General features: G+C 40.6%; 1 protein-coding gene across 1 annotated transcript in view; it reads right to left on the reverse strand.

Moving 5' to 3' along the window:
* Positions 1-703: 703 nt before the first annotated feature.
* Positions 704-27,678, reverse strand: part of myo15b (myosin XVB) — a 102,412-nt gene continuing 75,437 nt past the window's right edge. The window contains exons 48-66 of the mRNA XM_031323883.2: positions 27,524-27,642; positions 24,367-24,482; positions 23,406-23,547; positions 22,404-22,515; positions 18,349-18,679; positions 18,183-18,246; positions 16,100-16,172; positions 15,933-16,009; positions 15,750-15,826; positions 14,176-14,306; positions 13,169-13,263; positions 12,965-13,042; positions 11,464-11,560; positions 9,480-9,628; positions 7,848-7,978; positions 6,318-6,451; positions 5,566-5,699; positions 3,277-3,417; positions 704-1,534 (exon numbers count right to left, since the gene is read on the reverse strand). Coding sequence (XP_031179743.2) covers positions 1,448-1,534; positions 3,277-3,417; positions 5,566-5,699; positions 6,318-6,451; positions 7,848-7,978; positions 9,480-9,628; positions 11,464-11,560; positions 12,965-13,042; positions 13,169-13,263; positions 14,176-14,306; positions 15,750-15,826; positions 15,933-16,009; positions 16,100-16,172; positions 18,183-18,246; positions 18,349-18,679; positions 22,404-22,515; positions 23,406-23,547; positions 24,367-24,482; positions 27,524-27,642 — 2,288 coding nt within the window. The 3' untranslated portion in view covers positions 704-1,447. The remainder of the gene's footprint in view (positions 1,535-3,276; positions 3,418-5,565; positions 5,700-6,317; positions 6,452-7,847; positions 7,979-9,479; positions 9,629-11,463; positions 11,561-12,964; positions 13,043-13,168; positions 13,264-14,175; positions 14,307-15,749; positions 15,827-15,932; positions 16,010-16,099; positions 16,173-18,182; positions 18,247-18,348; positions 18,680-22,403; positions 22,516-23,405; positions 23,548-24,366; positions 24,483-27,523; positions 27,643-27,678) is intronic.

Consider the following 27,678-nt stretch of genomic DNA (forward strand, 5'->3'; position numbering starts at 1 on the left):
AATGTGTACATAAATCTGTAAATGTGTACATAAATCTGTAAAAGTGTACATACATCTGTAAATGTGTACATACATCTTTAAATGTGTACATAAATCTATAAATGTGTACATAAATCTTTAAATGTGTACATAAATCTGTAAATGTGTACATAAATCTTTAAATGTGTACATAAATCTGTAAATGTGTACATACATCTTTAAATGTGTATATAAATCTGTAAATGTGTACATACATCTTTAAATGTGTAGATAAATCTGTAAATGTGTACATACATCTTTAAATGTGTAGATAAATATGTAAATGTGTACATACATCTTTAAATGTGTACATAAATATGTAAATGTGTACATACAGTAGATCTGTGAATTTGTAGACAACTTTGTAAATGCGTATACATATCTTGGAGGGAAATGTCTAAGTTAACTATGACTCCCATGGTGCACTTAGACATGAAACATCCAATCGCCAAGTTTAAAATTCTGTCACATGAGCCGGTAACTGTGGGCAAGAGAGTTTAGAGTTAGCGAAAACAGAGTGGTCAACTGCACGAGGTTAAATCATTAATTTCTTCTACTTGAGGGTTACCGATGACTCATAATTTGGCAATCAAGTCTAAAAATAAGGGTATGCCTATTTAACATTGTCCCTCCAACTGTCCATACTTGTAAGAAAATATAAAATAAATAAACTCATGAGACTAAATTAATCAACATTTTTTTTAATGCTTATAAAGTATTCACATATTACATGACATCATTACAACAATATCTTCCAATAATGATTAACAAACTTAACATTTCAAGAATTATGTCATAGAATTTGAATGCGCATAAGGAATCATTTTAAGGCATTGGTTTATTGATACAATAATTGGTAAGTGACTGTAATCCCTCCTGTATTCATTCACTCTTTAATCAGAGTAGTACAGTTCAGCTACTTTCCTCTCAGATAACGTTTACGCTTGAGAAAATCAGCATTGAGTGTTCATATTCGTGTTTTTATCCAGTCCATTTCATCAATGACACACTGTTTATGACGTTACACAGAAAGAAGATATAAAGATAAATTAACAAAAAGTAAACACAAAAGTCAGTTAAGTCAGTGATTAACAAAAGCTCTCAATACTGTGTGTGTGTGTGTGTGTGTGTGTGTGTGTGTGTGTGTGTGTGTGTCTGTCTGTCTGTGTGTGTGTGTGTGTGTGTGTGTGTCTGTGTGTGCGTGTGCGTGTGTGTGCGTATTCTCCTGCGTCAGTTACAGAAGCCAGTGATTAACAAAAGCTCTCAATAATGTATGTGTGTGTGTGTGTGTGTGTCTGTCTGTCTGTGTGTGTGTCTGTGTGTGCGTATTCTCCTGCGTCAGTTACAGAAGCCAGTGATTAACAAAAGCTCTCAATACTGTGTGTGTGTGTGTGTGTGTGTGTGTGTGTGCGTGTGTGTCTCTCTCTCTCTACTGGTGATTTGAAATGGAGCTGGTGACTGATGGTCGGATCAACTCTTCCATTATCAGAGCAAGGATGTGGCACAACTCCTTAGCCTGAAAGAGATATCAACAGATTACATCAGATATGACTGCATACATCTCCAGGATTATTAATAGATTATGTTTGACAAAGGATTTCACCATATACCAGAATTCCCAGTATCTAACTGTAATAACCTAACCCTGGCGTTTTGCTGACATTTCCTTCCTTTCACATTGTTTGGGGTCCAACAGACCCCACTGCTGTATTTGTAAAAAATAATTCAAAATTCAGTTTTAAAACCCAGTAAATAGAAAATGATTGATGTAGTAACATTACCTTTTGCCACAAACTGAAATTGCACATTTAAGAAAGGGGACAGAATGATCATGAAATGAGCATAAAGCACTTATAGTACACCATAAAAAGTCACGATTGTGAGTGTCTGTGTAGTGTTTCCTGTTTTATTTTGTAGTATCTGTTTTTCTTCCTAGTTATGCCATGTTTTACTTCCTGCCTTGTGTTTTCCCTACTGTCTGATTGTCTGCCCCACCCTGATGTGTTACACCTGTTCCTGATTCCTTGTGTTACCTGTCCCTTGTTTAACCTCGTTACCCTGTGTATTTAGTCTCTGTGTTTTGTTTGTGTCTTGTCGGATCATTGCTCTGTTCTGGATTGTCCAGTACTGTTGTGTTGTGGTTTCTCTTGTCTGGTATGTTATGTTGTCGGTGTTCCAGTTTGTTCCGTGTTTCCTGTTTTTTTGTAATCGTCAGTATGGCTGGAGATATTTTGTTTCTTCAGGACGTTTTTTGTTGTACCCATTGCTTAATTAAATCTTTGAACGCTACTCTGCTCTGTCTTCACTGCATTTGGGTCCAAGCTTTGCCTAATCCCCCCCTGATTATATTTTGTATTAATATTATAAATCCGCAAAGTAACAAGAGCTGTCAGATAAAGTGGAGTGGAGCAAAGAGACAATATTTGCCTCTGAGATGTAGTGGAGTAGAAGTATAAAGTAGTGTAACATGAGGGTTCGATATGTGGTGGTTGTATCTATCTAATAAAGCGAGACGGATCTGTATGTATGTGTGTGTGTCCGTGTTTGGGGGCGTGGTTTGTGGGAAGGTGACCTGCACGTCACACGCAGACGCCACATGCAGAACGCTTTACAACACTTTCCTGGAGCACGAGCGGATAGCAAAAGAACATCGCGACTGATTGTGGAATAAGGTTGGCGAAATAAAAGAAAAAAAAAAAAGAAAAAGCAATTTGCCAACACTATATAGTATTAAGTTGCTGTGAGTTGTAGCCTACATTCACCACTTCTAAACAGAGGCAGAACATAATGTAATCTCAGAGATTATTCCTTCACAGTGTGCACTGCGCGAAAATCTCAGAGCTGAACCGGGCAGATACTAACTGGGCCCTTTTAAAGATGACATTAGTATTACATTAGTATTCTCACACAGAAATAGTACAAAAAATCTGACATGAGGCAACGTGTCAGGCATTTTATTTCGCATCATGGACACCATTACTTATTTATAAATGCCTTTTCCCACTGCTCGTCATGGAATCTTTTTTCAATCTTGTAAAATTTTTGAGTGACTGAAGCTTTTTTTTCAATGCTACAGAGAAATCAGGAACAGCATTAATATGTGGATCACATCATTATGGGATATTCTCTACTTTCATGGTGTGAATTCATAGACTTGAAGCCAAAAGTACAAAAATCAGACTCAGATTGTAAAAAAACCCCAACAGAATAGACGGTACTACACAACGTGAATATGTAGACACAACTGTAAGTTGCTACCTGTTTGAGATGGAGCGTGACTGTTTTGGGTTGGCTTGGATTGCCGTAGTTGATGGCCACAGCTGGCACTTTGCTTTGTTTCTTGGGACGGAGGGTGCGCATGGACTGCACGTCCACCAGAGGAATCAGAAACACTCGCTCCTGCAGAACAAAGACTTGCACTGTTATGCTACTTGCACATTGGTTACTTCATATTTAATATTATACACATTTCCTTTTGTTAAATATACTATGTTTGTAGCTTGTAAAATCTATTCTACACATGTATATACATGTACATTCTTTTTCAAGTATATTTTCTTCAGTTGTTCTGGCATCTTTGCTATCTGATCTAGTATATTTCTTGTATTGCTCTGTGTGTGTGTGTGTGTGTGTGTGTGTGTGTGTGTGTGTGTGTGTGTGTGTGTGTGAGAGAGAGTATGTGTCTATAGCTGGCTATATGCATGTAGGGCATCCGTGTCATACACTTCTGCTTCACTTTATCTATCTATCTATCTATCTATCTATCTATCTATCTATCTATCTATCTTCAGCTGGCTATATGCATGTAGGGCATCCATGTCATACACTTCTGCTTCACTTCAGCTGCTGGAATGTTTTTTAGTACTAGTAGATGCTGCTTCACATTGAAGTTTTGACAACCTGATAAGATGGAGTTTCTGTAAAACTTTTTTCTTACTGAAAATCCTGGATTTTATTTTTTAAATGGACAGGATATAAGAAATGACAAAAAATACTTTTAAAGGGGCATGAATTCCAACTCTGTTAAAGGTCTAATATGTAATATATTTACTGTAATAAATCCAAAGATGACCCCAATGTGTCATCATATATTAAGGAAACATGCTTAGTTGAAATACTATCTTTTCTGACAGCAATGCTAATACCAGTATTTTCTCCTTTTGAAATTTCCGTTCTGTGACGGAATTTCTGTTTGTGTTTTGGCCTGTGTTTAGTCATCAACGGCTGTAACGTTAGGACAGCCATGAAAGCAGCAAACAAACCAACAGGATCAACGGAGATAGACTACCGACCTAAAAAAACAGGCATGTTTCTAAAAGTTGCGTGACCAGAGACGTAACAAACCCCAGGTAAATATTGGAGATGTATTTGAAAGACGGAGACAGCTTAGAGCCCAAAAGGACGCAGAGTTGACTAATTTCCTCCTAAACAGGTAGCTAAGCATTAGCTTCAAGCTAATCTATCACTGCTACAAGGGACGGGCATTTTAGGTCATTTCAACATTTGTGTAGCTACTCACATTGAATTATATAGCTAGAGTACCTGAGTTGGTTACTCGCAAAAACAATTGAGACACAGCCAGTAAAGTGATCCTGACTGGTCCTGGCTAACGACGCCATGCTAACCCTGCTAACTGCTAACGTTAGTATAGTATATAAGTGTTATTTTTACCAGTTCCCACCGTAAATCTAAGCCGAGTAAGTGTGTCAGTCAGGTGGAGAGGACGGCGAGGTTGTTGTGTTTTTAGCGGTTCCTACAGTAATTATAAGCCGAAAAAAGTGTGTCTGTCAGTTGGGTACAGAATTCCGCGTGAGCACGGGCTTTTATGACTGTCAATGTAGCCAGCATCTAACGTTAGCTACTCCACTGTGCTGTTAAGTAATGTCTAGCAACATTGTTGTGGATGCTGCGGTCTCAGCCTGGCAACCTCCGTGAACTTCGAGTCTGGGGAGGAGGGGGCGGGGGAGACGACTCTCTCCAGTATTTTGAATTTGTACTGCAGTAACTATTTTAAACACTAGCTGTCAGTATTACATATTGCACCTTTAAGGAAAGCAGGTTGGAAGAAAATTGTACCCCTAAACCTGTTCTGGATTCATCATTCAAAAATGGTGTAACAAAGTATGGCGGTACATTGTGAACAAACTAAAATGTCACTGAAGATATAACAAAACACATAAATGACACTAACAAGAGGTACATTCCTGCAGAAAAATGTTTACCTTATAATAATGAATTACTTTACCGATTAATTAATAAACACATCAGTTTGAAAAAGGTAACATTTTAATATCATGAATATGGCAAAAATGTCCAACACCAATGATGTCTATAGCAATGCTGTCAAAAAGTGAACTGATCAAACCAGAGTGTACCCAGTCACACAGGCACACAGATTTAAACTTGGACCAAGTATGACTCCATACAAATAATCTTTAATATTGATAAAATAACATTTATCGCCATACAATTTGCTCAGACACAGACAGTGACATTAAAGTAGTGATTGGTAGGAGAGTGTTTGAGTGCTATGGCTGCTGAAAGTACCTGTGTTTTTGGGTGAAGGAACAGCACCCCCTCCTGGCTGATGCTGACCATGCATGGGGAGGGACAGCCCCGCTGGCTCACCTTCTGGGCCAAGAAAGTGCTGGAGCCAAAGAGAGGCAGGGTGCTCAGAAACTCTGAAAGACAGAGTATGCAGACAAATACAATTATCATCAGGAGAGGAGAGGAGAGGAGAGGAGAGAGGGTTTTTTTTGGTTTTCAAAGTCCCTTTATTGGACCATTTTCAGAGAAGATTCACAATCACAGAAATCAAAAACAAAAAAACAAGACAAAGACAACCCTAAACAAAAAACTATCAAACAAATATGTGCTTTTCTTAATCAAAAACAGCCCACAAACGACTGAAATCCAGCAAAGTGTCTAACATCTGGTAGTAGGAATGTTCCACCCTCAATCGGGCCTTGACCAGTCCTTCCAGAACCGGCACTGGCTCCACACTACCAGCACACTGAGCCCAGTTCCTGCGTGTTAGCCAGATGGCCAACTTTGCCGTCGCAAACAAAAAGTTCAATAAAATGTGAACAGTCTCTTTTCGCTTTCTGTATTTTGGACCAAAAATTAACAATTCCAAAAAAAAAAACCTCCCCAAGCTAGTGTTTCCACCTGAAAACCTTACATACATCCCTCCCCTAGCTCTGGATCTAGGTGCGCTCTGTATCTATATGTAGCTATAGCCCCATGCACAATCCTCCATTAAGGAGAGGAGAGGAGAGGAGAGGAGAGACACTACCCACCAATGAATTGTATTTTGGCGTCTTGAGGGCTGAGGGTGTGCATGGCAGCTATCTGGCCCTGACAGAAGGAGTGGATCTCTTCATGTTTCTTGCTGAGGCCATCCTGTGAGGGCAGGTACTCCTTCATCTCTGGCCTGGTACAAAAATACAATCAGCATTTAGACCACATTAAGAGTCGGCATATTAGTCAACTTGAATGAATGAATGCTTTATTTCGAAAAAATAATAAAATACAAACTAAAAGAACAAAAACTAAAACTAATTATTAATTTAACAAGGAATAGGAAGAAGCAGAAGCTTTTATTTAATCCCCCTTTTCCACTTCTGTCTTATAATCATCATGAATGGCTTCATATTTATATCATATCTTTGACACATTCGCTACAATTTCCTACATATGTATATTTACACACCACAAAAAAGAAAACATACATATTTATATGTATATATATATTCACCATAGAAAATAAATAATGTAAGTACACAAATAAATAAATCATCTGTGAGAACAGAACCCCCTCCTCCCTGTACCTTGTAAAAAACATATTTTTGTACTACTTTTTTAAACTGGGTCATGCTTGGACATTGCTTTAGCGATGCACTCAATCCGTTCCACAGTTTCACTACATACACAAAAAGTCTTTAACGATGTACGGACACAAAGATGTTTTAAAATGAACACATAGCCAAAAACAGAGGCCTTTGCTTAGCTTTAACGATAGTTTGTACTGATAAATCAATAAATTAAATTTTAAATGAAGTTAACTGTTCACACAATTCAGTAACGTAAGCTATTTAAATCAGCTGGAATGTAACATTTACACATTAAAATGTCTAAAAAACTACAACTAGAACTATAGCTCCAGCATGGAACTCTCCTTAAAAACTACTAACTGTTGTTAGTACAATTCGGTTTGTGTGAACCAGTGAATTTTAGAGCTGTTGGTAGGTGTTTTTATTTATTTATTTATTTTTTAGCTGTTTTTCCCTAGAGCCATGAAAAACTGAGTCCCCTCGGGTCCGGTTCGGTTACTTCTCTGTCGGACGCGGGCCGGGCCCGGACAGAAAAATGCGGCCCGATCAGCACTCTAGTGTCAATCACTGCTCATGCACACGCATTCATTCTCCCTTGTGGGGGGAGGGGCTTAGGAGACAGTTTTGGGCTTTAGCGGAAATGGGGGAGGGACTGAGAAGTTGTCGATGTTAAAATATTTTGGCTAAGTCCTGGATCTTCACAATCCTACCTACGGCACCTTTAAACACAGTTATCCTACATAAACTGCTTCAAAAACGGAGTAAACTGGGCTTAGGCAATTCACATATGTATTTGCGGGAGGAATCAAAGAAGCCACTGTCTACACATTTGATTGTTTGAGAGTTTAGTCAGTCATTAAGGAATTTGTGAATTTTATATCTCAGTGGTACGTTAGTGTTGGATTGATTTCTGTTGAGCTGTCCAGTCTCCCGACATCTCCCGTTTCTAAACTGATCAGTGTTGTGTTACTGTGACCGTCAGTGTGTGTGACTCACAGTGAGGGCGGATCCTTCAGTCCCTGAGCCACATGCTGCAGGGCTGCCAGCTTTGCTATCTGCTGGACGGATGAGGAACCACCTGCAGCAGAAGCAAGCGACAGCCGCCCACTCAGGTAGTCACCCAGGAGCTACACACACACACACACACACACACACACACACACACACACACACACACACACACACACACACACACACACACACACACTCACACACACACACACACACACACACACACACAGAGATAACAATGAGATGGACCAGTGGATGTACTAATAATGCTCCTGTCACCAGGCTAGATGCACAGACTGTATAAGTCAGGAGTGTCAAACTCAGTTTAACTAAGGGCCACACTGGGAATCAAATGAGAATCACATCAAGGGCCAGACCAGTTTATTGACAGGCTTTTATTTCATCGAAAATTCAAATATCTTTGACTGTATTGTTGCATATCTTCTCACTTACAAGTTTGGTCAACATAAAGTCCTAAAAAAGTCAGGAGAAAAGTTCCCCAGCCAACATAGAAAAGAAGTGCCCAAAAGGTCGGAGAAAGTGACAAAAACGTCTTAGAAGTGACATAAACAACTAGATGGGCCAAAATGTATTGTGAACCTAAACTGATATGCGGGCCAGATCAAAATCTGCAGTGACCCGGCGTTTGACACGTGAAGCCAAAACATCTGGATCGCCCCCTGGTGGCTGGCTGCAGTATAAGTCATAAGCCCCGCCCCCTCCATGTTAGCAGATGGGCTAAAAACTAAAAAATCTAAGTACACTTCAAATAAATGTTTCCCAAAGATGGTTTCAGTCATTTTAGGTGGTTCTGCTCTGGTTTATTGGCATTTCTTTAAACCAATCACAATCGTCTTGGGCGGCGCTAAGAGCCATACGGAGCAACGGTGCCTCTGCTAAATAGCCTCAGGAAGGAACTTGTTTTGGTGGAACGTGTACGTTCAAAAGTAGTTTTAGTCGTGCAACAGAAAACTCCGATTGGAGTAGTGTAGTGGATAGTCTAGCTAGCTATCTGGATTTACCCTGCAGAGATCTGAGGAGCAGTTAACCATAGTCCTCACAAATCCACCAGAGTTTATGCTGCGTTCCAGGCAACCCGTAACCCGTGTTTTCACAACCTTCTACCCATGAAAGTGCCCTGGAACGGCAGTCAAACCCGTAACTTACTACCGTTACTAACTTGTACCAGAACATAAACAACAATGGCGACCGCTGTTGATGCTGTACAGATGCCGAAATAGAAATAAATAGGCAACGTAAAGTAATTCCGCACATTGTAATCAAAACAATACACATATGATTGTGTACTACTACAGGCTATGTTTATTAAATGAAGCCCAAAATATGTCGCAGCATTAGAACGCCATCACAAAGAAAGAGGAAGGTGACGGATACCCGGCCTAAATGAGGGACATTTGGCAGAATTTCCGGCGACAATGGAACAATCCCTGAAGTGGAGCGTCATGGATATAGACTACTACAGCGCAGAATCTGGCTCCAAAATTAATAAAATTAAAGATGACAGCGCCCATATTCAGGAGATTTTGGCTTCACTTTTTGTACAGCGGGAGGAAGTGTAGACTTCTTCCATCTTTAGTTACAGTGTGTGGTTGTCACCTGCTGGTAGTGGAACTCCACATAGAGGTCACTGTTGAAGGACAGAGGCTGACTCCACATCACTCTTCTCAGGGACAGGAAGATGGAGCCGTCATCCAGCAGGAAGTCAAACAGATACTCCTCAGCATGGAGGGGACGGATTATCCCATCTGACAGAGGAGGAGCACAGGACACCGATCTGTTCATCTGTATCACTTTTCATCATTTTATCTGTTTAATGCGGATCTAATGTGGCATATAAGAGGTTCCCTCAATTAATAATGTTCCATATCTTTAAAGTGTCAGTTATATGCTCAGGTTTCTCTTTGAGATTTCTGCTGCCACCCCAACATAATAAAGGTGAATGGAATCTTTTTTTATTCTACTTATTTAAAGGTACATTGTGTAAGAATTTCTCCCATCTAGCGGTGACATTGTATATGACAACCAAATAAATATTACTTTCTAGCCCTTCCTCCTACGGTGGCCGAACCCGAAATTAACTCTCTCCATCGTTTCCATGCAGCTGTTTTAGCCACTCCAATATTAACTTTGGTCTTGTTGCTTTGCCTGTCGCGTTGTCGTTTTAATTCTCTTTTTCGCTTCCCTGGCGAGTAGTCCCCCCCTTGCATTCATCACGGTGCCAATAGGTGTAAGAGGGCGAAATGCGGAGGTATGTCCCTCTTTGGGTAATGTATTTTAAAGATGGAGGCGCTACATGGCTGCCGTCATTGGAGCGACTCGCCCGTATGTATTCTGAATGATTCTGAATGGCAGATTCTAGGCTTAAGAGAATACTTTGTTATATTAGTTGGTGGAAGTAATTACACATGAATGAGCACATATTTGTGAAAGAACAAAGGAGTTTTTGCTAAGAACTCAAAAATTACACAATGTAGGTTTAAGTATCTGTATTTTATGGATTGTTTTTAACAACCATTCATTCATGTACTTATTAGCCACTGTTTAGAGCCTTTATTTATTTATATATTTAAGCATATCTCGGTTTGAAGTGTGATGGTGTTTCCTCACTTATGAAGGCGTTTCCTCAGCTCGGTTCCTGTTTTTAATGAATTCATTTTGTCGATTTAGGGGTAGGTGGGTGAATGGGGCTGGGGGGAGGGGTATTGTGTGTGTGGCGGGGGGGGATATTGTATGAAGCGCCTTGTGCTACATTTACATGTATGAAAAGTGCGATAAAAATAAAGTCTGATTGATTGATCCACTATGAGCTCAAAGTGTTGATAGATTATTCAGAGTAAGGGGGGACACTGTTTCCAGGGAGGAAGGTTGCTGTTAAATTTAATAAAAAAATGTAAATGTGTATTTTCCCATAAAAATTACAACATTTCATAACAAGCCTTGGTGTGTTATTACTGTCATCTGTACAATCATTTGTCATTTCTGAGCTGGATGTTTCGTGTGTTGCTGTATAGTTTTTGTTGACCACATCGCAATCTACAATCAAATGGGGGTAATGACAGTCACACACCTTTTTATAACATACGTTTTAATCTTTGGGCTGGACAACTTGGATATATCAAGTCATTTCGAGTCACTTTAATTTCCAAGTGAAGTCAGGTCAAGTCTTTTTGATTTTGTTGAGTCTTAAGTCATCAGACTCAAAACTTAAATCGGACTCGAGTCCAAGTTGTGTGTCTTGAGTCAGCACCTCTGATAGGTACTACTAGAGCTTAGTGAGAAAATGCATAATTATGTAATTTGGATGACGTGACCCCTTTATATTTGGCTAATTCACACGAACAAACAAAAATCTTTTTAGAGTTAGATGTTCTGGATTTTTTTGTTTTATCAGAATGGAAAAGACACTGAATCTACCTGTAAAAGTAGAAGGAATCACATTTAACTCAGGATAAAGACTTCTTAACTAGCTAAACAAAGCCTTTTTTAATCTAAAGTCCAAAGACTGTCTCACATCTACAAATTATTGTAGAGTCTAACTATACATTCTATATTAATTAGAAACGCTATCAGTTTGATTTACCTTCATGTCGGTTGGCGATGATGGAGAACTCTTTGAATTCTGCGAGATCTGAGATGCCCATTTCTTTACAGATCTCTGTTACCACATCTGCTGCCATCTGGCGGAAAATACAAAACACAGCCACGGAGATATTGATAATAAACAAAAGAACTCTGGTTTTGTTCATAGATCAGTAGTAGAGTCCGACCGATTTATCGGCGGGCCGATATTAGGCATTTTCCAAACTATCGGTATCGGCATTTATAATGGCCGATAAATGATTTTTTTAAAAATATATTTATTTATCAGAATCATTTATAATGACAAATAAATTATTCTGATAAATGAATATTTAAAAAATAAAATAAAAACGGACAAAACCCTCTTCAACCATGTTCTGAGTGTTGGCGTTGTATAGTTTGTCCACCAGAGGGCGCTCTACAATGTCCCTGTTGGCAACACTCTTTGACTTTTTGATTTTTGATGCATATGCTATATGAATGACAACAAACTTATGGGAAAATATTATAACATTCATTAACAAAGTACTACGAGCAGATTTGATACAGAACCCGGCACTGTGTATATTAGGCATTATACCAGTAGGGGTGGGCCTGTCAGTTCAACAAACTCTTTGGTGCAGACTGGCCCTTAACACAGGTTGTAGAATTATGATAAGACATTGGAAAACAAAGCATATCATCCCTTTCAATGACTGGTGTGGAGAAATGACCAAAATGGCCATCTATGAACAATACATTTTTAACTTGAACAACAGACAGGAGGTATTTTGGAAAATATGGGGCCCCTACATGAATGCAATATTGCGTAATTAATGGGAGAGAATTTGACGAACTGATTTTAATGTATGTATAAGTCACTACTAAGATGTGTGAGAGATGACTGATATTGTATAATCCACACTGGATAATGTCAATGTTTTAGTGTATAGGTGTCAGTAGGTCACAGCAGTGGGATGACTGCCCCTATATAGTGTATGTGAATAGCAGTCAAGAGCTCATCGGGACCTACCCACATTTTTCACAGTCAGGTCGATATTGGTAGAATACTCATCATTTGTGCTACTGGTGTGATATGTGAAAGATATGGAGACGAGTTAGACCAATGTTTACCCTGTGTATATATATATATATATATTTTTTTATATATTATCCTTTTTTTCTCGCTCATTTGTTGTTATCTCTTCCATTTTTGCTTAGTGAGAGATCACTGTTGTTTTTGTCTCTGTTTCTATAAAAGGCAATAAAAATGTGAATGATAAAAAAACAAAAAAAAAACATTATCATATTATTTTAGTGAGGACTCAAAAATAACTACAAATAACTAATGTTAGGGAAATCTGTTTATGTTTTGTTACGCATTTCTGGATTTTTTTTAAAATATATATCGGCCGATAAATCGGAATATCGGATTTTTAAATCACCAAATATTTGTATCGATATCCGGCCTTAAAAATCCTTTATCGGTCGGGCTCTAATCAGTAGGTATGAGTAAATCTTACACTGAAGATGCGTATCTTGACGGGGAAATCCACTCCTCCTGGCAGCTGGATGGGAAAACGTCGAGATGTTTTGCCAGCCTGCAGAAAGCCAAGACACTCAGAATCAGTTCGGCTGTAAATGCAGATAATGATGATGGAATGGGACAGTTGAAATACACCATGAAAGACATGGTATTATTTGCTTGAGTGTGTGGGTTAACTTGCCAGAATGGCCTCCATCTCCATGTGTGAGGGGATGTTACGGCGGCCGCCAAAACGGAGAGATCGCTGAAGGTTATCCTGACACACACACGCCAGCTCTGAGGACACATATGCTATGTTATAAAGAGTGGGTGCACTGAAAGACACATCATATATATATCTGAATAAAGCAGGCTTTTTTTTAACATTACAATGACTTGTGAAGAACTTTTGTGGTATTGTGCAGGGTGCGATTTCCCGTGGGGGATGTGTGGGATTTCCCCCTTTCTGGTCTACATATCCCTGCCTCTGCTGAATTATTTTTATCCCCGGTGGAGATAAAATGTATCCCCACCTCAAAGTGATCAATGCTACTTCACAAATAGACGATATATTATATACCTAAAATAGAAGTATTTTAAACTAGTAAAGCGCTGTAACATGAACACATAGTGCCATAGAACGATCAAATCTGAGCAGCAGTTGCTGGTTGATTAAGCTGCTACAGAGCTCTGTGACGCCGGCTAACACCGGCAGTTGTTTAGCCGCAAATAGGTGACTGAGAGCCGGCTACAGGCACCGCCAGATGACGCTCCTTTCAGGGGCCGTGCTAGTGGAGTTTAGCAAGAAAAAGTGAGCATTTAAGTTTAAGAACGGTTAAGTTTAGGCACCAAAACGACTAGTTAAGTTTAGGAAAAAGATTGGATTTGGATTAAAACACTCCCAAAGAACAAACGAGCGTTTCCTCGGTGAAAGTATTTTGTTTTTCGCAGCGAAGTGAACTCCGCTCTCCAGCTTGAAAGTGCTGTGTTTTATGTTGATACCACGTTGTGCTATTTCATTCAGAGATTATTTTATTGTGAAGTTCATAAATAAGTTTTTTGGCATGGCTGGCTGAGTGGCTCTATATCCGTGGTATTGGAAGGTGGATTTAATGCTGACATGTTTTGTTGTGCATGATCGAAACCCCCCGCCCCCTCTCACAAATCGCACCCGGGTATTGTGTATGTATTGTCTTGTGTTTCTTCTACCTTGGTATGGCTGTTCGTAGTCCTGCGAGATGTCGCGTAGGTGACGTGTGACATACGGCTGCAGAGTACCAGAGCAGAGGAAGAAGCCGGTCATCATGTTGAGCAGCCGCCAGCCGAGGGTACACGAAGATCTGTGAAGACAACACAACACAGAAAATAACATTTTGAATTCTAATTAAACCCTTAAAATGCAAAATTGTGTATGAGAGTGTGCTCCTAGCGTACTTTTATCATTGCATGACCAGATCATGAAAATATTTTAGAGAGAGAGAGCGAGAGAGAGAGCGAGAGAGAGAGAGAGAGAGAGAGAGAGAGATGGATGCGCTCAGAGCAGACAGCTGTCGGCGAGCCTAACGGAGATATAAAGAACATGATTTATCTGTGTGCTATCTAAACATAGCCCAAATATTATTTAAAACGGGATAAGCCTCATAACCGCAATATTCATGTCCATGTTGACACACATGATTCAAACAACATGCTAGCTCCGTCCGTGGGTTTAGCGATACTCAGCAACCAGTTAACTATCTACGGATCGGGTCATAAAAATGAACATTCTGATTAATTGTGGATGGGTTGTTGGTGAAATAGCCTCGCTTTGCCAGACCATCCACACGCTGCAGAGCAGAGGAGGGTCTGGCTAGTCTACACAGCATTCCTGGATGGGAGAATAACATGCTCTGGCTTATTGGCATTTCTTCAAACCAATCACAGTCGTCATGGGCGGTGCTAAGCTCTGCACGGAGCCACTGCAAAATAGTTGTGCGAGAGAAAACTCAGATTGGACAGATAGTCTAGCTAGCTGTCTGGATTTACCCTGCAGAGATCTGAGGAGCAGTTAACATAGTCCTCACAAATTCCAACACAAAGAAAGCGGAAGGTAACGGATATCGGCGAAAATACATGCATCCGGCGGAATTTCGTGTGGCACCGGAGCAATCCCAGAAGTGGAACGACACAGATATAGACTATTGGTGAAATAACATATAATAAATGAGAAAATGATTACTGTGAACAGAGCAGAGAGCAGGAAAGAGCTGCTATCGTCTGCTGCTCCTGGGCGCATTTACACATTATCATTAGATTCCTTGCATGTCTCACAGAAAAATAACGTACGCACAGTGCGTACAATATTACGTCTGCTGGTGCCACTGCATGTCATGCCCACCCCCCCCCCTCTCTCTCCCGTCCTTTCCAATCTACCTTTACACTGTCATCTGTCATAAATAAATAAAAGCTCTGTGCAGCTGAGGGAGTTGGTGGTAAGTGTCTGTGGGTCTGTCACTACAAGCGACCACATTCCTATTAGCCATAGTCATTTGATCCATTGTTAATAAAAAAAATATGAATTATTGCAGCTTAAAAGCATGCCGTATGTTTGTATTTCATGAGAACAGAGGCATTTGTTGTTTCATTTGTTGAAAATATCAGTTTTAACCAGTTGCCTGCTAAGACTGACTTACTGATATTTGGTTCATTTACGAATGTATTTGAATTCATTTATTTCCTGTTAATACTCAGAAATAACGTGTACTGAAAATGTTACCCAAAACCTAAATAAATGACAATCTTACTTGGTTGGGTTGTTGGTGGTTTGCTTGATGACCTGGCAGTAGATTTCATCTCTCAGCAGCTCCTTTTCCTTCCCTAACTGAACAGAAGAGAGAAACTGTTTGAAGTTCCTCAAACTCAGAGACACGCAGAAACTCAAAAGCGCTCTATGAATGCAGTCCATTAGACACACTGTTTGAACTGACCAGTAAGATGTGGCGCATGCAGTCTGACTGGGTGTTATTCTTCTTCATTGGCATGTCACCCATGAACTGCATCAGGTCTGGAGGGACAGATAAATGGGAGGATGACGGAGGAACAGAATAGCAGTGGTTTCAGTGTGCATTAGTGTGGTTAGTGTGGATGCACTCACTCAGGAAGCACTGGACAGATAAATCATTGATTTCAGGATCATTGTACAGAATGAGAGACTCCTGTATGGGAACCTGGATGAACAAAACCCAATGCAGTCAGAGTTGTATTTATTTAGGAAGTCTAATTGACATCAATAAGACTAATTATGTTCCAATATAATAATCCAATTAGAATTTCTAATTTTGGAGTGAGGTGTTCAACATGAGATTTGTAGGATAATCTGCTATTTAACCACATTTCTAAGCACATGGATGCCACTATACTAGCAGCTTTCCAATAAAGACAACATGCACAAAAATAATCTTTAAAAAAAGAAAGAAAATATTTAAATTTCATAATTTCAAGAGTTTGGATCAGAGTAATAATATCAGAGCTCCATGCTCTTGTGAAATACAGGTATTTTATATATCATTTTGAAGTTTATAACAAGCTTTAAATGAATAAAAGTCTGGAGGTAAAAAGCAAGTGTTCTGAAGAAGGCCCGTTCTGCAGTAGAGCTGATAGTTTCATTAGTATAAAATGTTAGATTGGAAAATAATAATTATTTACAGTATGTTCATAGTAAATTGTGGCGGACTTGATTTGAAACCACGGACAACAACAGTCTGAACTCTGCAAGACATATGATTTGAATAAGCAGAACTATTAAAGGGGGTGATAGAATGCAAAACCGATTTTACCTTGTCATAGTTGAATAACGAGAGTTTGGAGGGTAAATAGGACATACATAGAACCTCAAAGTCCCATTGACACCTCTTTTCTCTGCAAATCTCACAATTTGAAACTGCCTCTGAAAAATCTCAAATAAGGCTCCTTCTTATTTGGCTCTAGTCTCTACCTTTGTCACGCCCCAACATTTACATAGGCTACACCACTGATCTGAGATCAGGTAGTTTTCTGAATAGGTCGCGCAGATCGCAGAAATTGTACATTGTTTGTCCGCTATTTCATCACAAAATTCACTTCTGAGACTTTTTTATGCGAGAAATCAACTATGTAGAGGTATGCCCGCGGTGCTCCATACACGTGGAATGGATATGTGTGTTATTTAAACTAACAATCGGGGAAATAAACGCCTCTTGTCTGCGAGTGAGCTGGATGGAGCTCTATCAATGACAGCTAACTTGCCTCCTCCTAACAAGACCTCTGAAATTCACAAAAATGCATTAAATTGAAATCGGACAAAAGTGTTAGCTAAGCTTTGTAAGACCTTACGGTAGCTGTGATATACGTTCCGTGACGAAATTCAAAGTGTAAATAACTATAGTTATGCCGAAAGTGTAGCGGCGATCTTTTCCCATAGGATTGAATGGGACACATAGCCTAGCTAGCAGCTCCTCCTAACAAGACCCCTCAAATTCACAAAAATGCCTTAAACTGAAATCGGACAAAAGTGTTAGCTTTGTTAAGACCTTAGGGTAGCTGTGATATACATGCCGTGACGAAATTCAAATTGTAAATATACTATAGTTATGCCGGCAGCTGGCAGCCCCGAGCCCCAGTAGTCCAGTAACCCAGAAACGATGACTTTGCCCTGGGTATGGAGCCCAGCAGGCTGCCGCTTTCTCGTCAGACTGCGTGGAGCTCCTGAAGTCCGACACGTCTTACCAAATTTGCAATTAGCCATCAATTTTCGTAAAACGGCCCATATTTGAGTTTTATATAGTTGATTTCTCGCATAAAAAAGTCTCAGAAGTGAATTTAATAACAAAATAGCAGACAAACAATGTATAATATTGCAGTGTATGAAATATGAGACCTGCTGTCTCGTCTCCAATGTATGTGTATGTGGTTCGCTCAACCAGTCAGCGCGCAGTTCATCTAAATATTCATGAGCATACCATATTTGGAAGAAAAGCTCTTGTTCCAAATAGAGCCATATTCACAGGGTAGTTAAGGGCCTAATAAAATAGCATTCGGGCAATTTTCAGCCCAACCAATGTTACATACCCTATTAGGAGACCTTAAGGAACAGTGTGAAATACCCTATATAATCATTCTATCACCCCTTTAAAACCAATGAACAGCACCTTATTTAAAGAGGTAATATATATGATGTTAGAGGGATTGTACAGTCTTACCCCTGTGTGTTGAACTGCCTCTGAAAAATTCCTTCCACTTGCTGGCAGACCTGTAGTCCCCACTCTTTAATAAACAAATAATGGTAGCCCAAAATAAACCATTTAGTTATGAACTTAAACCAAGATAATCAACAACAACAGTTATCATTCTTCTTCTTCTTCATACCTAAAGTATTTCATGGCAAATTCAGCCATGCCTGAGAGGATCTCCAAGTCAAAGACTGAGCCCTGGAGTGAGCTCTGGCCTGATCTCTGAACCGATCCCGGGGCCGAGGCCTCTCTGCGGGGCCGCCCTGAATCAGTGCTGCCCGTGTGTCTGCTGATGAGACCAGGAGACGGGCCCCTGGGTGGACTGACAGGTCTAGTGCCCCTCATGCTTTTCCTCCTGTCATCTCGTCGTTCAAGGTGTATACAGTGGTAGTCCGGGGCCGCAGATGGCTGGGTGAGGTCCTCTGGGAAGAGACCGGAGCGACCTCCTTTGATGCCAAAACGCCAGCCTAATGGACCGCATACAAAAATGTTATTTGATGTGATGGAGATTTTGATATGCATTAAACAACAAACATAATAAGGCATATTTAACTAAAAACTAGAGTAGGGTAGATTTGTGGTTTCACCGGTCAAGTCCAGTGTATGGGGCTAAACTGGTTAGGTTTTATGCTAACCGGTTGAACCGGCATTTGTCACTATTTCATCTTGATCAAGCCCAGCGGCGCTTTCTGCTGCAGTCTGAAATAAAACTGCTGAGAATCACTGACCCCACCGCCATACACAGACATGTATCGTTATATGGATTCATAGAAATTTTGCTAGGAGTAAACTACTTTTGCCATGTTGCTGTAGCTTAGCTAGCTACATTTATCAGTCCCTCCAGAAAAACGCGATTATGCGATCGCATAATTCAATGCATAATCAGCCAAGTCCACATATTTATGCGGGGGCCGCATTTTTTCAAATACACCGCACTTTCGCTGCATAAATTGACGATTTCCACGCAAAATATGCGGGGCTTGCATGATTTCATAATCCCCGCATTTTCGTTGCAAAAAAGTAACATATAGCTTAGCAGAAAGTTGAAAAATGTTGCGTTTACTTCACACAAGAGCAGCCATTTTCCCCTGTTGCCATGGGACCGTTATGAAGTGGCGTAATTACGCGACATGAACATCATCGAAAAGCTGCAAACCCCGCGATGAAGCCATGATGAAACCGCAGGTTTTGCAAGTTCCCGCAATTTTTGCAAGTTCCCGCAATTTTTGCAAGTTCCCGCAATTTCATCGCATAAAACTGCATAAATATCCCGCATATTCCATCGCATTTTTTAAGAAAACGTGCCCCATAATCAAGGATTTTTGCCCGCAACAATCACAAAAAAACTCTAAGCTAACGTTAGCTTTAGTGTAGTAAAGCTTCATTTAATGTATAGTAACTGCTAACATTAGCTTAGCTCACTAAACCTTCCAGGTAGCAGCCCAACACTGGTAATAAGCAATATGACAATGTGGCATCTGCAAACAAAACAATGTCTCCTGTTGCAAGATTACGTTTTTTGTTCCACTTTTGCCTTTCCTGTAGCGAAGCAAGATATTCCTTTGACCATCTTTTCCAGAATAAATCTGAAATGTACTGTGCTTGTTTCCATCGTCTTCTTACATACTGGTCCTTTTGGTCAAACAGACCCAGAGGCAAACTTGGTTTCCTTTTCAATGTAAGAAGATGGTTTAGCGTCAGAGGTTTTAAATCGTTGGGATCTGCAGAGACTTTGGTAATGGTTTGATCGTTTAAGATTGCTTCAGCTTCACATAAGACAGTGATCAAGGTTTCATCAGTTAAAGTTTGTTGGTTTAAAACAGATATCAGCACCTTCCTAACCAGCCTGATCATGCTTTCCCAAGCACCGTCATGATGTGAAGCTGTTGTTGGATTGAAACTCCACTTGATGTCCTGATGCAGTAAAGCCTTTTCAATTGTCCCATTGTTCAATTCTGCAATTGTTCTTTTTAGCTCCTTCTCTGCTCCTGTAAAGTTTGTGCCATTTTCTGAGCGGAAATGTGACATTGGGCCTCTCCGACATATAAATCAACAAATGGCACTGATGCAAGAGTCTGTGTCCAGTGAATGTGCCACTTCTAAATAAACAGCTCTGCTTGCCATACACGTAAAGATGACTCCATAACCTTTCACATGGGAACGGCCTTGCTTTACCTCAATTGGCCCAGAGTAATCCACCCCAACATTTGTGAATGGAGGTAAGTCTGGAGCAGTTCTTTCTTTGGACAGGTCAGCCATCTTTTGATCACACATTTTTCCTTTGTGACGCTTGCAAAAAGCACAACTTGACAAGATTTTTCTTGCAGCTTCATTGGCATGTGTGATCCAATATTTTTCCCCCAACCTGGAGAGGATGTGATTTCTCCCCCCATGCCTTATTTGTTCATGGATATGTCGGAGAATTAACATGGAGATGTGCTGATCTTTTGACAGGATAATTGGGTGTTTGCTTTCTTCTGGCATAGCAGCCCTGAACAGCCTTCCACCACCTCTCAGCAGTCCGTCTTCTACAACAGGAATGAGCTTGTAGATGGGACTACTCTTTTTCACAGACAACAAAGCACAAATCCCATCGTTAAATCTTTCCTTTTGTCAGAATTGGATGATGGCATTTTCTGCCATTGACAGGTCATCAGTTGACAAATGTTGTCCCATTAAGCCTCTGGCTTTCGACATTTCCAGATCATTGTAATTGAGATCCAGAGGAGTATCCAACAGAAGTTTCTTCCTTTTTCGAGCCTTCTTGATTTTCAATATCCACGATACTGCAGCTTTCAGTCTCTTCCAATCAGAGTAATACATGATCAGCTGACTGGTTGCACTGCTGTTCTGTAAGCTTATTGCATTTGCAGAGATCTCCTTCTTGACCTCTGGATCACCTTCATCAATAGTGGACTCCACCTTGCAGTGCATCCATGTTTCCTTTGCGTTTCACAATAATTCTGGACCTGACAACCATGTCTTGTTCAAAAGTTTGTGGACTGTCACTCCTCTACATGCATCATCTGCAGGGATTTGTGACGTTTGGATTTACCGCCATTGATCTGTGTTTGATGCTTCCCTAATGACAGATATTCGGTTGGCCACAAATGTCTGGAATCTTTTTTTCCGCATTGTGGACGTATTTCAAGACTGTGGTGCTGTCGGTCCAGAAACAGGATTCTTCCAATTGAAGCTGTAATTCTTCTCTTACCATCTTGTCTACCCAAACAGCTAAGACAGTGGCAGTGAGCTCCAAAACGAGGGATGGTTCCTGGTTTTAGTGGGACCACTCTGGCTTTTCCAAGAATGAAAGCTACATATACATCACCTGGTTCATTCTGTAACCTCAGGTATGTTACTGTGCCATATCCTACATCACTAGCATCAGCAAAGTGGTGCAATTGGGCATTGACAGGTGGTCCAAAGTCACATGGTTTTAAACACCTGTTCACTTGGAACGTCGAAAGCCCTTTAAGGTCAGTCAACCACTTGATCCATTGTTGTCTTAGTAATTGCGGAATTTCTTCACCCCAGCCACAGTTCATTCTGCACAAATCTTGTAAAATGTGCTTGGCTGGAAGAGTAACTGATGCAAGGTACCTTAAGGGAACATACAAATGTGATAAACATAATGCTATGTTTGTTTACAAGACAAACTAATGGAGCCGCTAGCGTCTGACGGAAATTAACTGCAGAGCTGAGCAGCCATGAAGGAGGTCACATTTCAGTAGCGGTGGGAGAGGGAACGGCGCACATTTTGTTTGTTACTAGAAAGTCCATGTGTTTTTGTAGTGATGGGATGACATATGGCAGAGTTAGTCTCAAAGAAAACCAAAACTGCGCCGATTTGGAAACATTTTCATCTCTTTCATCAAGCTGACGAAAGAGGTGATTTAACAAATACATTGCAAAGTGTAAACGCCTTAACACTGCAGGTAAAAAGTCATGGCCTGGAGGTGCATTACCGCCACCAAGTGGACTGGAGTCACTACACTCTCATTATGGCCTCTCTCATCAGTCTCACTTGGTAGCGGCCGAGACAAGTGCGACACCTAGTGGTAAAATCCAGTATACCGGTCCGATCCAGTGATTGGCTTGATATTAAACAGGTTTGAAAATGTAAACACCAGCCCAAGCCTACTAAAAAATACCATAAACATATGTCTAGCATCCAAGTAATGACCTCACCTGGCTGAAGTCCTTCCATTGACTGCAGTTTGATGATGTCACCCTTGCTGAATCTGAGAAGACTTTTGTCATCCGTCACGAAGCTCTTCAGGGCAACCACATAGCCAGAGTCCTAGAAAGCAGGGATGAGGGTGATATGTGGACTAAAATGATGTCACGTGGCCAAAATATTCTAGAAAAGCATCAAATAGAAAGATGATGACATAATGATTTAAAGGAACACGCCGACTTATTGGGGCTTTGTCTTATTCACCGTATCCCCCAGAGTTAGATAAGTCCATATATACCCTTCTCATCTCCGTGCGTGCTGTAAGTCTGTCTGATGCACCCACCGCTAGCCTAGCTTAGCACAGATCCTGGAGGTAACCGGCTCCATCTAGCCTACTGCTCCCAATAAGTGACAAAATAACGCCAACATTTTCCTATTTACATGTTGTGATTTGTATAGTCACAGCGTGTACAAATAACAAGGTCACATGAGACACAGCCATCTTCTAACCGTATACATACTGGGAACTATATTCTCAGAAGGCGAAGCACTGCTACTTCTGCTACTTCGGCGGAGTGATTTGCTCGCACCTGAGAAGCCCCGTGGTGAGGAGCAGAGAGTAACAACGGTGCTTTTCAGGTGTTGCGCTAATCACTCCGCCCAAGTAGCAGTGCTTTGCCTTCTGAGAATATAGTTCCCAGTATGTATACGGTTAGAAGATGGCTGTGTATCATGTGACCTTGTTATGTGTACACGCTGTGACTATACAAATCACAACATGCAAATAGGAAAATGTTGGCGTTATTTTGTCACTTATTGGGAGCAGTAGGCTAGATGGAGCCGGTTACCTCCAGTATCTGTGTTAAGCTAGGCTAGTGATGGGGGCGTCAGACAGCGTTACGACACGCACGGAGATGAGAAGGGTATGTATGGACTTATCTAACTCTGGGGGATACGGTGAATAAGCTAAGGTCCCAATAAGTCGGCGTGTTCCTTTAAGAGCGAAGAATTACCCTGATGAGCTCCTGGAGGAAGACGCGAATCATGGCAGTGATCTGTGGAGCTCTGGGTGACTGCAGCACCAACTGTTCACTCTTCAGCTCCAGTTCCACTCTGTCTGCACCCTGCAGGTCAACGGACAGCAACTCTGCAAAACTGCATTCATGCAGACCTGAGTTAACATTCTGTGCAAGAAACATGAGCTGAAAGTGACTACATCTGATAGGCAGTACAAAGTAGAGAATGAGTAGCAGACAGTGTCTGTGACAGTGTCATTACCATGACAACGTATTCTAAAATGATAATAACAGAATGTGTGAACAATGGCCTTCCTGTTTGTATTCATTGTTATTTATTTTTAATTAAGAGAAGGTAATTATAATTGAAGACAGTTTTCTATCTTTCAAACTAGTAAAGTGAGGACTAATGTAAATATAGATGTGTATCAGTTTTGGGGGTTAAATTATGGAATGAACTTAATGATGAGTTGAGAAAGTGTACGGCTCTGTTGAGTTTCAAAAAAGCTTTAAAAATCTAAAATAATGAAGGGTTATGAAGTAACTTGATTGTAATTGTATATTGTATATCCAATACAATACAAGTGTTCTATGGGCTCAGTCTGCAACAATTCCAGTGCTGGTTCCATTATATCAGAATTTTGGATAGTCATCATAGAAACCCTAATTGGTCATGTGACAAGGGCTGTGAAATCCACAATGGAAATCACATTTGTCACTAGCACTATACCCCAATTGGGGGGGGGGGGGCAATCATAATTCGGGGGGGAGGCACCACCCCATACCGCCTTTCTAGCCCTACCCCTGAAGATGGGCCAAATATTCAGCATGACACAGAAATAAAAACTAACTTCCTGTCTTGGAGATAAGACTTGAACCAGTTTACATGGAACCATGGATGAACGCGAGAAGGGAATGACGTTCCAGCTGTGTTTGTGTATGTAGGCTGTGTGTTTACCTGTAGCTTTTGAGCAGACGGAGGTGTTTGGTGTTGATGCCTGATGCTCTGACCATCTTCAGGAGACGAATCCCACGATAAGACACACCCAAAATCTGAGCATCCCCACTGTCCAACTGCAACAGATACACAGAGGAGATGCTTGTTAAAATTCGTAGGTGGTTTGTGGTCCGGCAACAACTAATTGACCTTAACGCTTGAAACGAGACAGCTGGTATGCTCCTGGACATATTGCATATGTTGTCACAATAAAATAACCTTGTCACTTAATAATTCAGCAGCACCGCACAGTAGAATTTCCACTCTGTTAGCAATTGTGTTCATTATATACACATATTGTGAGGTTCATTGTTAAGATAAATCAGATGAGAAGATGAGTCTTCTGTTTTAGAAATTACACACTTAGGAACTCTTCTCACAAAAATTTGTAGGAGCCCACGAAACACATATTGTATATAAGTCACATAACGATTAGTTAGTTTTTTCCGCCTTCTGCATAAAAGTGTAGTTTGTAGTTGTAGTGTAGTTTTTTTGTGTGTGATAATAATAGTAACAAAATAGACAATAAACCAAATAAACATAAATGACAACACCATAAGCCCATCATACACGTCTCTCCCCAGCACAGAGCTTCTTAGGAGACCTCCAGAAAGTTCAGCTACTTTCTCCATTTTCTAGTATAGATATCCAGTCTGGCAAACTGTTTATATGACATTTTTTCAAACGCTGCCACCCTAGCCCTCTCACCAGCTCACTCCTGGATTGACGGCACCCCTTCATTCTTCCATCCTCTTAAAATAATCTGTCTGGCTATCATTAAACTAGTCTGGATCCAGCTTCTTATGTGCTTATCCATCCCTCTTAGGATTGACCCATCTCCCAGAACATAAAAATGTATTTTTAACCTCATGATGTACAGTAGATGGCAAAAAGAAAACAGGGAAAACACTCATGTGCTGCTATTATTAAACCTGTACATGCTCCGTCTAGGTCAAATCATACATGACAATAATGTTGCTAATCACAGCTATGCAGACAATTAACGATGCACGTAGCTTTTTTACCAAGTGACTATGGTCCTTTAGACTCACTCTATCAATGCTTAGAGCAAGTAAATAGCTGGACGTAATTAAATTCCCTTCAAATAATAAAGAAAAGACAGAAGTCATTGTATTTGGCAACAAAAAGCAAAGAATGAAAGTTATTGCTTAGAGCTATAAAGATAGAAATATTTGTGTTGTAATGGACTCAGATGAGCTTCAGCTGCCACAACAAGGCAATAACTTCATCAGCATTTTATCATTTCAAACACATAGCAAGTATTAGAGGTCTCATGGTCAGACAAGCTTGGGAGAAACTTATTCATGCCTTCGTTTCCAGCAGGGTGGACTATCGTAACGGTCTCTTCCCATTCTTCCCAAAAAGATCTAATTTAGAACGCTGCTGCCAGAGTTCTAACAAAAGGACTTACACCTGTTCTTAAATCTGTACACTGTTTTCCAGTTACTTGTTGAATAGATTTTGAGTGCTGCAGCTTAGGGGTGGCAGTTGCTCGGTTCGTGGGGAGTTGGGTTGGGAACTGGAGGGTCGCCGGTTCAACTCCCTGCACGGACCAAAGTATGGAGTTTGGACTGGTTGCCAGTTCACCTCCTCGGCACTGGCAAAGTGCTCTTGAGCAAGGCACCAAGCCCCCAGCTGCTCGGGGTGCCTGTCCAGCAGTCACAGCCTCCTCACTCTGACATCTCTCCATTAGTGCATGTATAGGACCTGAGCATGTGTGTGTATTTCAGGCCTGTGTGTAGTGTGTTCTAATAACAGAGTGAAAAAATTGTAATTTCCCCCCTGGGGATCTATAAATTATTATTAGTTTATAGCCTGGGAAAACTCTGACAAACTTCCGGCAAATTTGAGGTTTGCTCTGCAAGTCAGTCTGGCCAAGAGTCCATTCAAGCCCATTTCCAATTTTTTCAAATCGAGGAACCAATCACAACCGTTGAGGCAGGCTTTACACGATGACGATAGCGCAGCGACGTCAAGCAGCTTTTTGTTTACATTCAACATGGCGGCCACCGAAGCGCAGCAACCCGTTGATGCCGCTGTCGCTGTTACGTCACCCGGATCGTTGGTCTGATTGGTTGAAGGACTATCCAATTGCGCCCAGAGGCATTTGAGCGGCGTCTGTTGGAAATGGGCTGTGAATGAAGCTTGCCCAGACCCACTCTTAGTTACAACTGAGAAGGGTCTGGTGTCAACCAGGCTAATTAGTTTATAAATCACTCAACAATCTTGGGCAAAAATTAGTTTCTGATCTTCTTGAAGAATATAAACCCAGTAGGGCCCTGAGATCTTTTAGGAAGCAGTCAACTGGTAGAACGTCAAGTCACAACAAAAGGGTGAAGCTGCTTTTAGCGACCATCCTGCACACAGATGGAACCAATTTCCTGATGATCTCAAATGCTCCACAACTCTAGCCCCCATCACATCTGACTGAGAAAAAAGTTATCCTGTGCCATTGATTGGTTTCCTTTACTGCACTTTTATATCCTTTATTGCATTTCATACATTCTTTAAATCACCTTTTTTTTTATTGATTTCACTGTTTTTCATTGTTTATTGCTTTTGACTGTTCTAATGCTTTTACTTTCCTTTGTAAATCACTTTGAATTGCTTCTGTGTTTAAAATATGCTAAACAAATAAGGCTGCAATGCCATGCAATGTCATAAAATAATTATATATTATAATTACTGTATATATAAATAATAATTATGGCATTGCCAAACCTTCCTCCACAGCGCTGCAGAGGAAGGTCTGGCTAGTCCACACAGCATTCTGGGATAGGAGAAAAACGTGCTCTGGTTTATTGGCATTTCTTTAAAGCAATCACAATCATCTTGGGCGGTGCTAAGCTCCGGACGGAGCCACGGTGCCTCTTCAAAATAGTCTCAGGAAGGAACTTGTTTTGGTGGAACGTGTACATTTAAAAGAAATAAAGTGGAAAGTGATGGACATCCAGCCAAAAATTAGGTACATCTCGCGAATTTCGGCGGCACTGGAACAATTCCCTAAATGAAACGTCGTCGATATAGACTATAGAATTAGATGCTTTACACTCCTCATTATCTCCAACTTTGCCATATTTCTTTTTGTCATGCTCACCTTCACAGGGAACAGGCGGGTGAAGTAGTTCTCCCAGTTGTCTCGAGCAGCAATGACAATCCTCTTCTTCATGATGTCGTTCTGGATGGTGCTTATAGTCATTCCTACATTGAAATTTGCTAGAGTACAAATGGGAAAATGGGATAATGTTCAGA

The sequence above is a fragment of the Sander lucioperca genome, chromosome 22, assembly GCF_008315115.2.
Source record: "Sander lucioperca isolate FBNREF2018 chromosome 22, SLUC_FBN_1.2, whole genome shotgun sequence".
In the NCBI taxonomy this organism is placed as follows: domain Eukaryota; kingdom Metazoa; phylum Chordata; class Actinopteri; order Perciformes; family Percidae; genus Sander; species Sander lucioperca.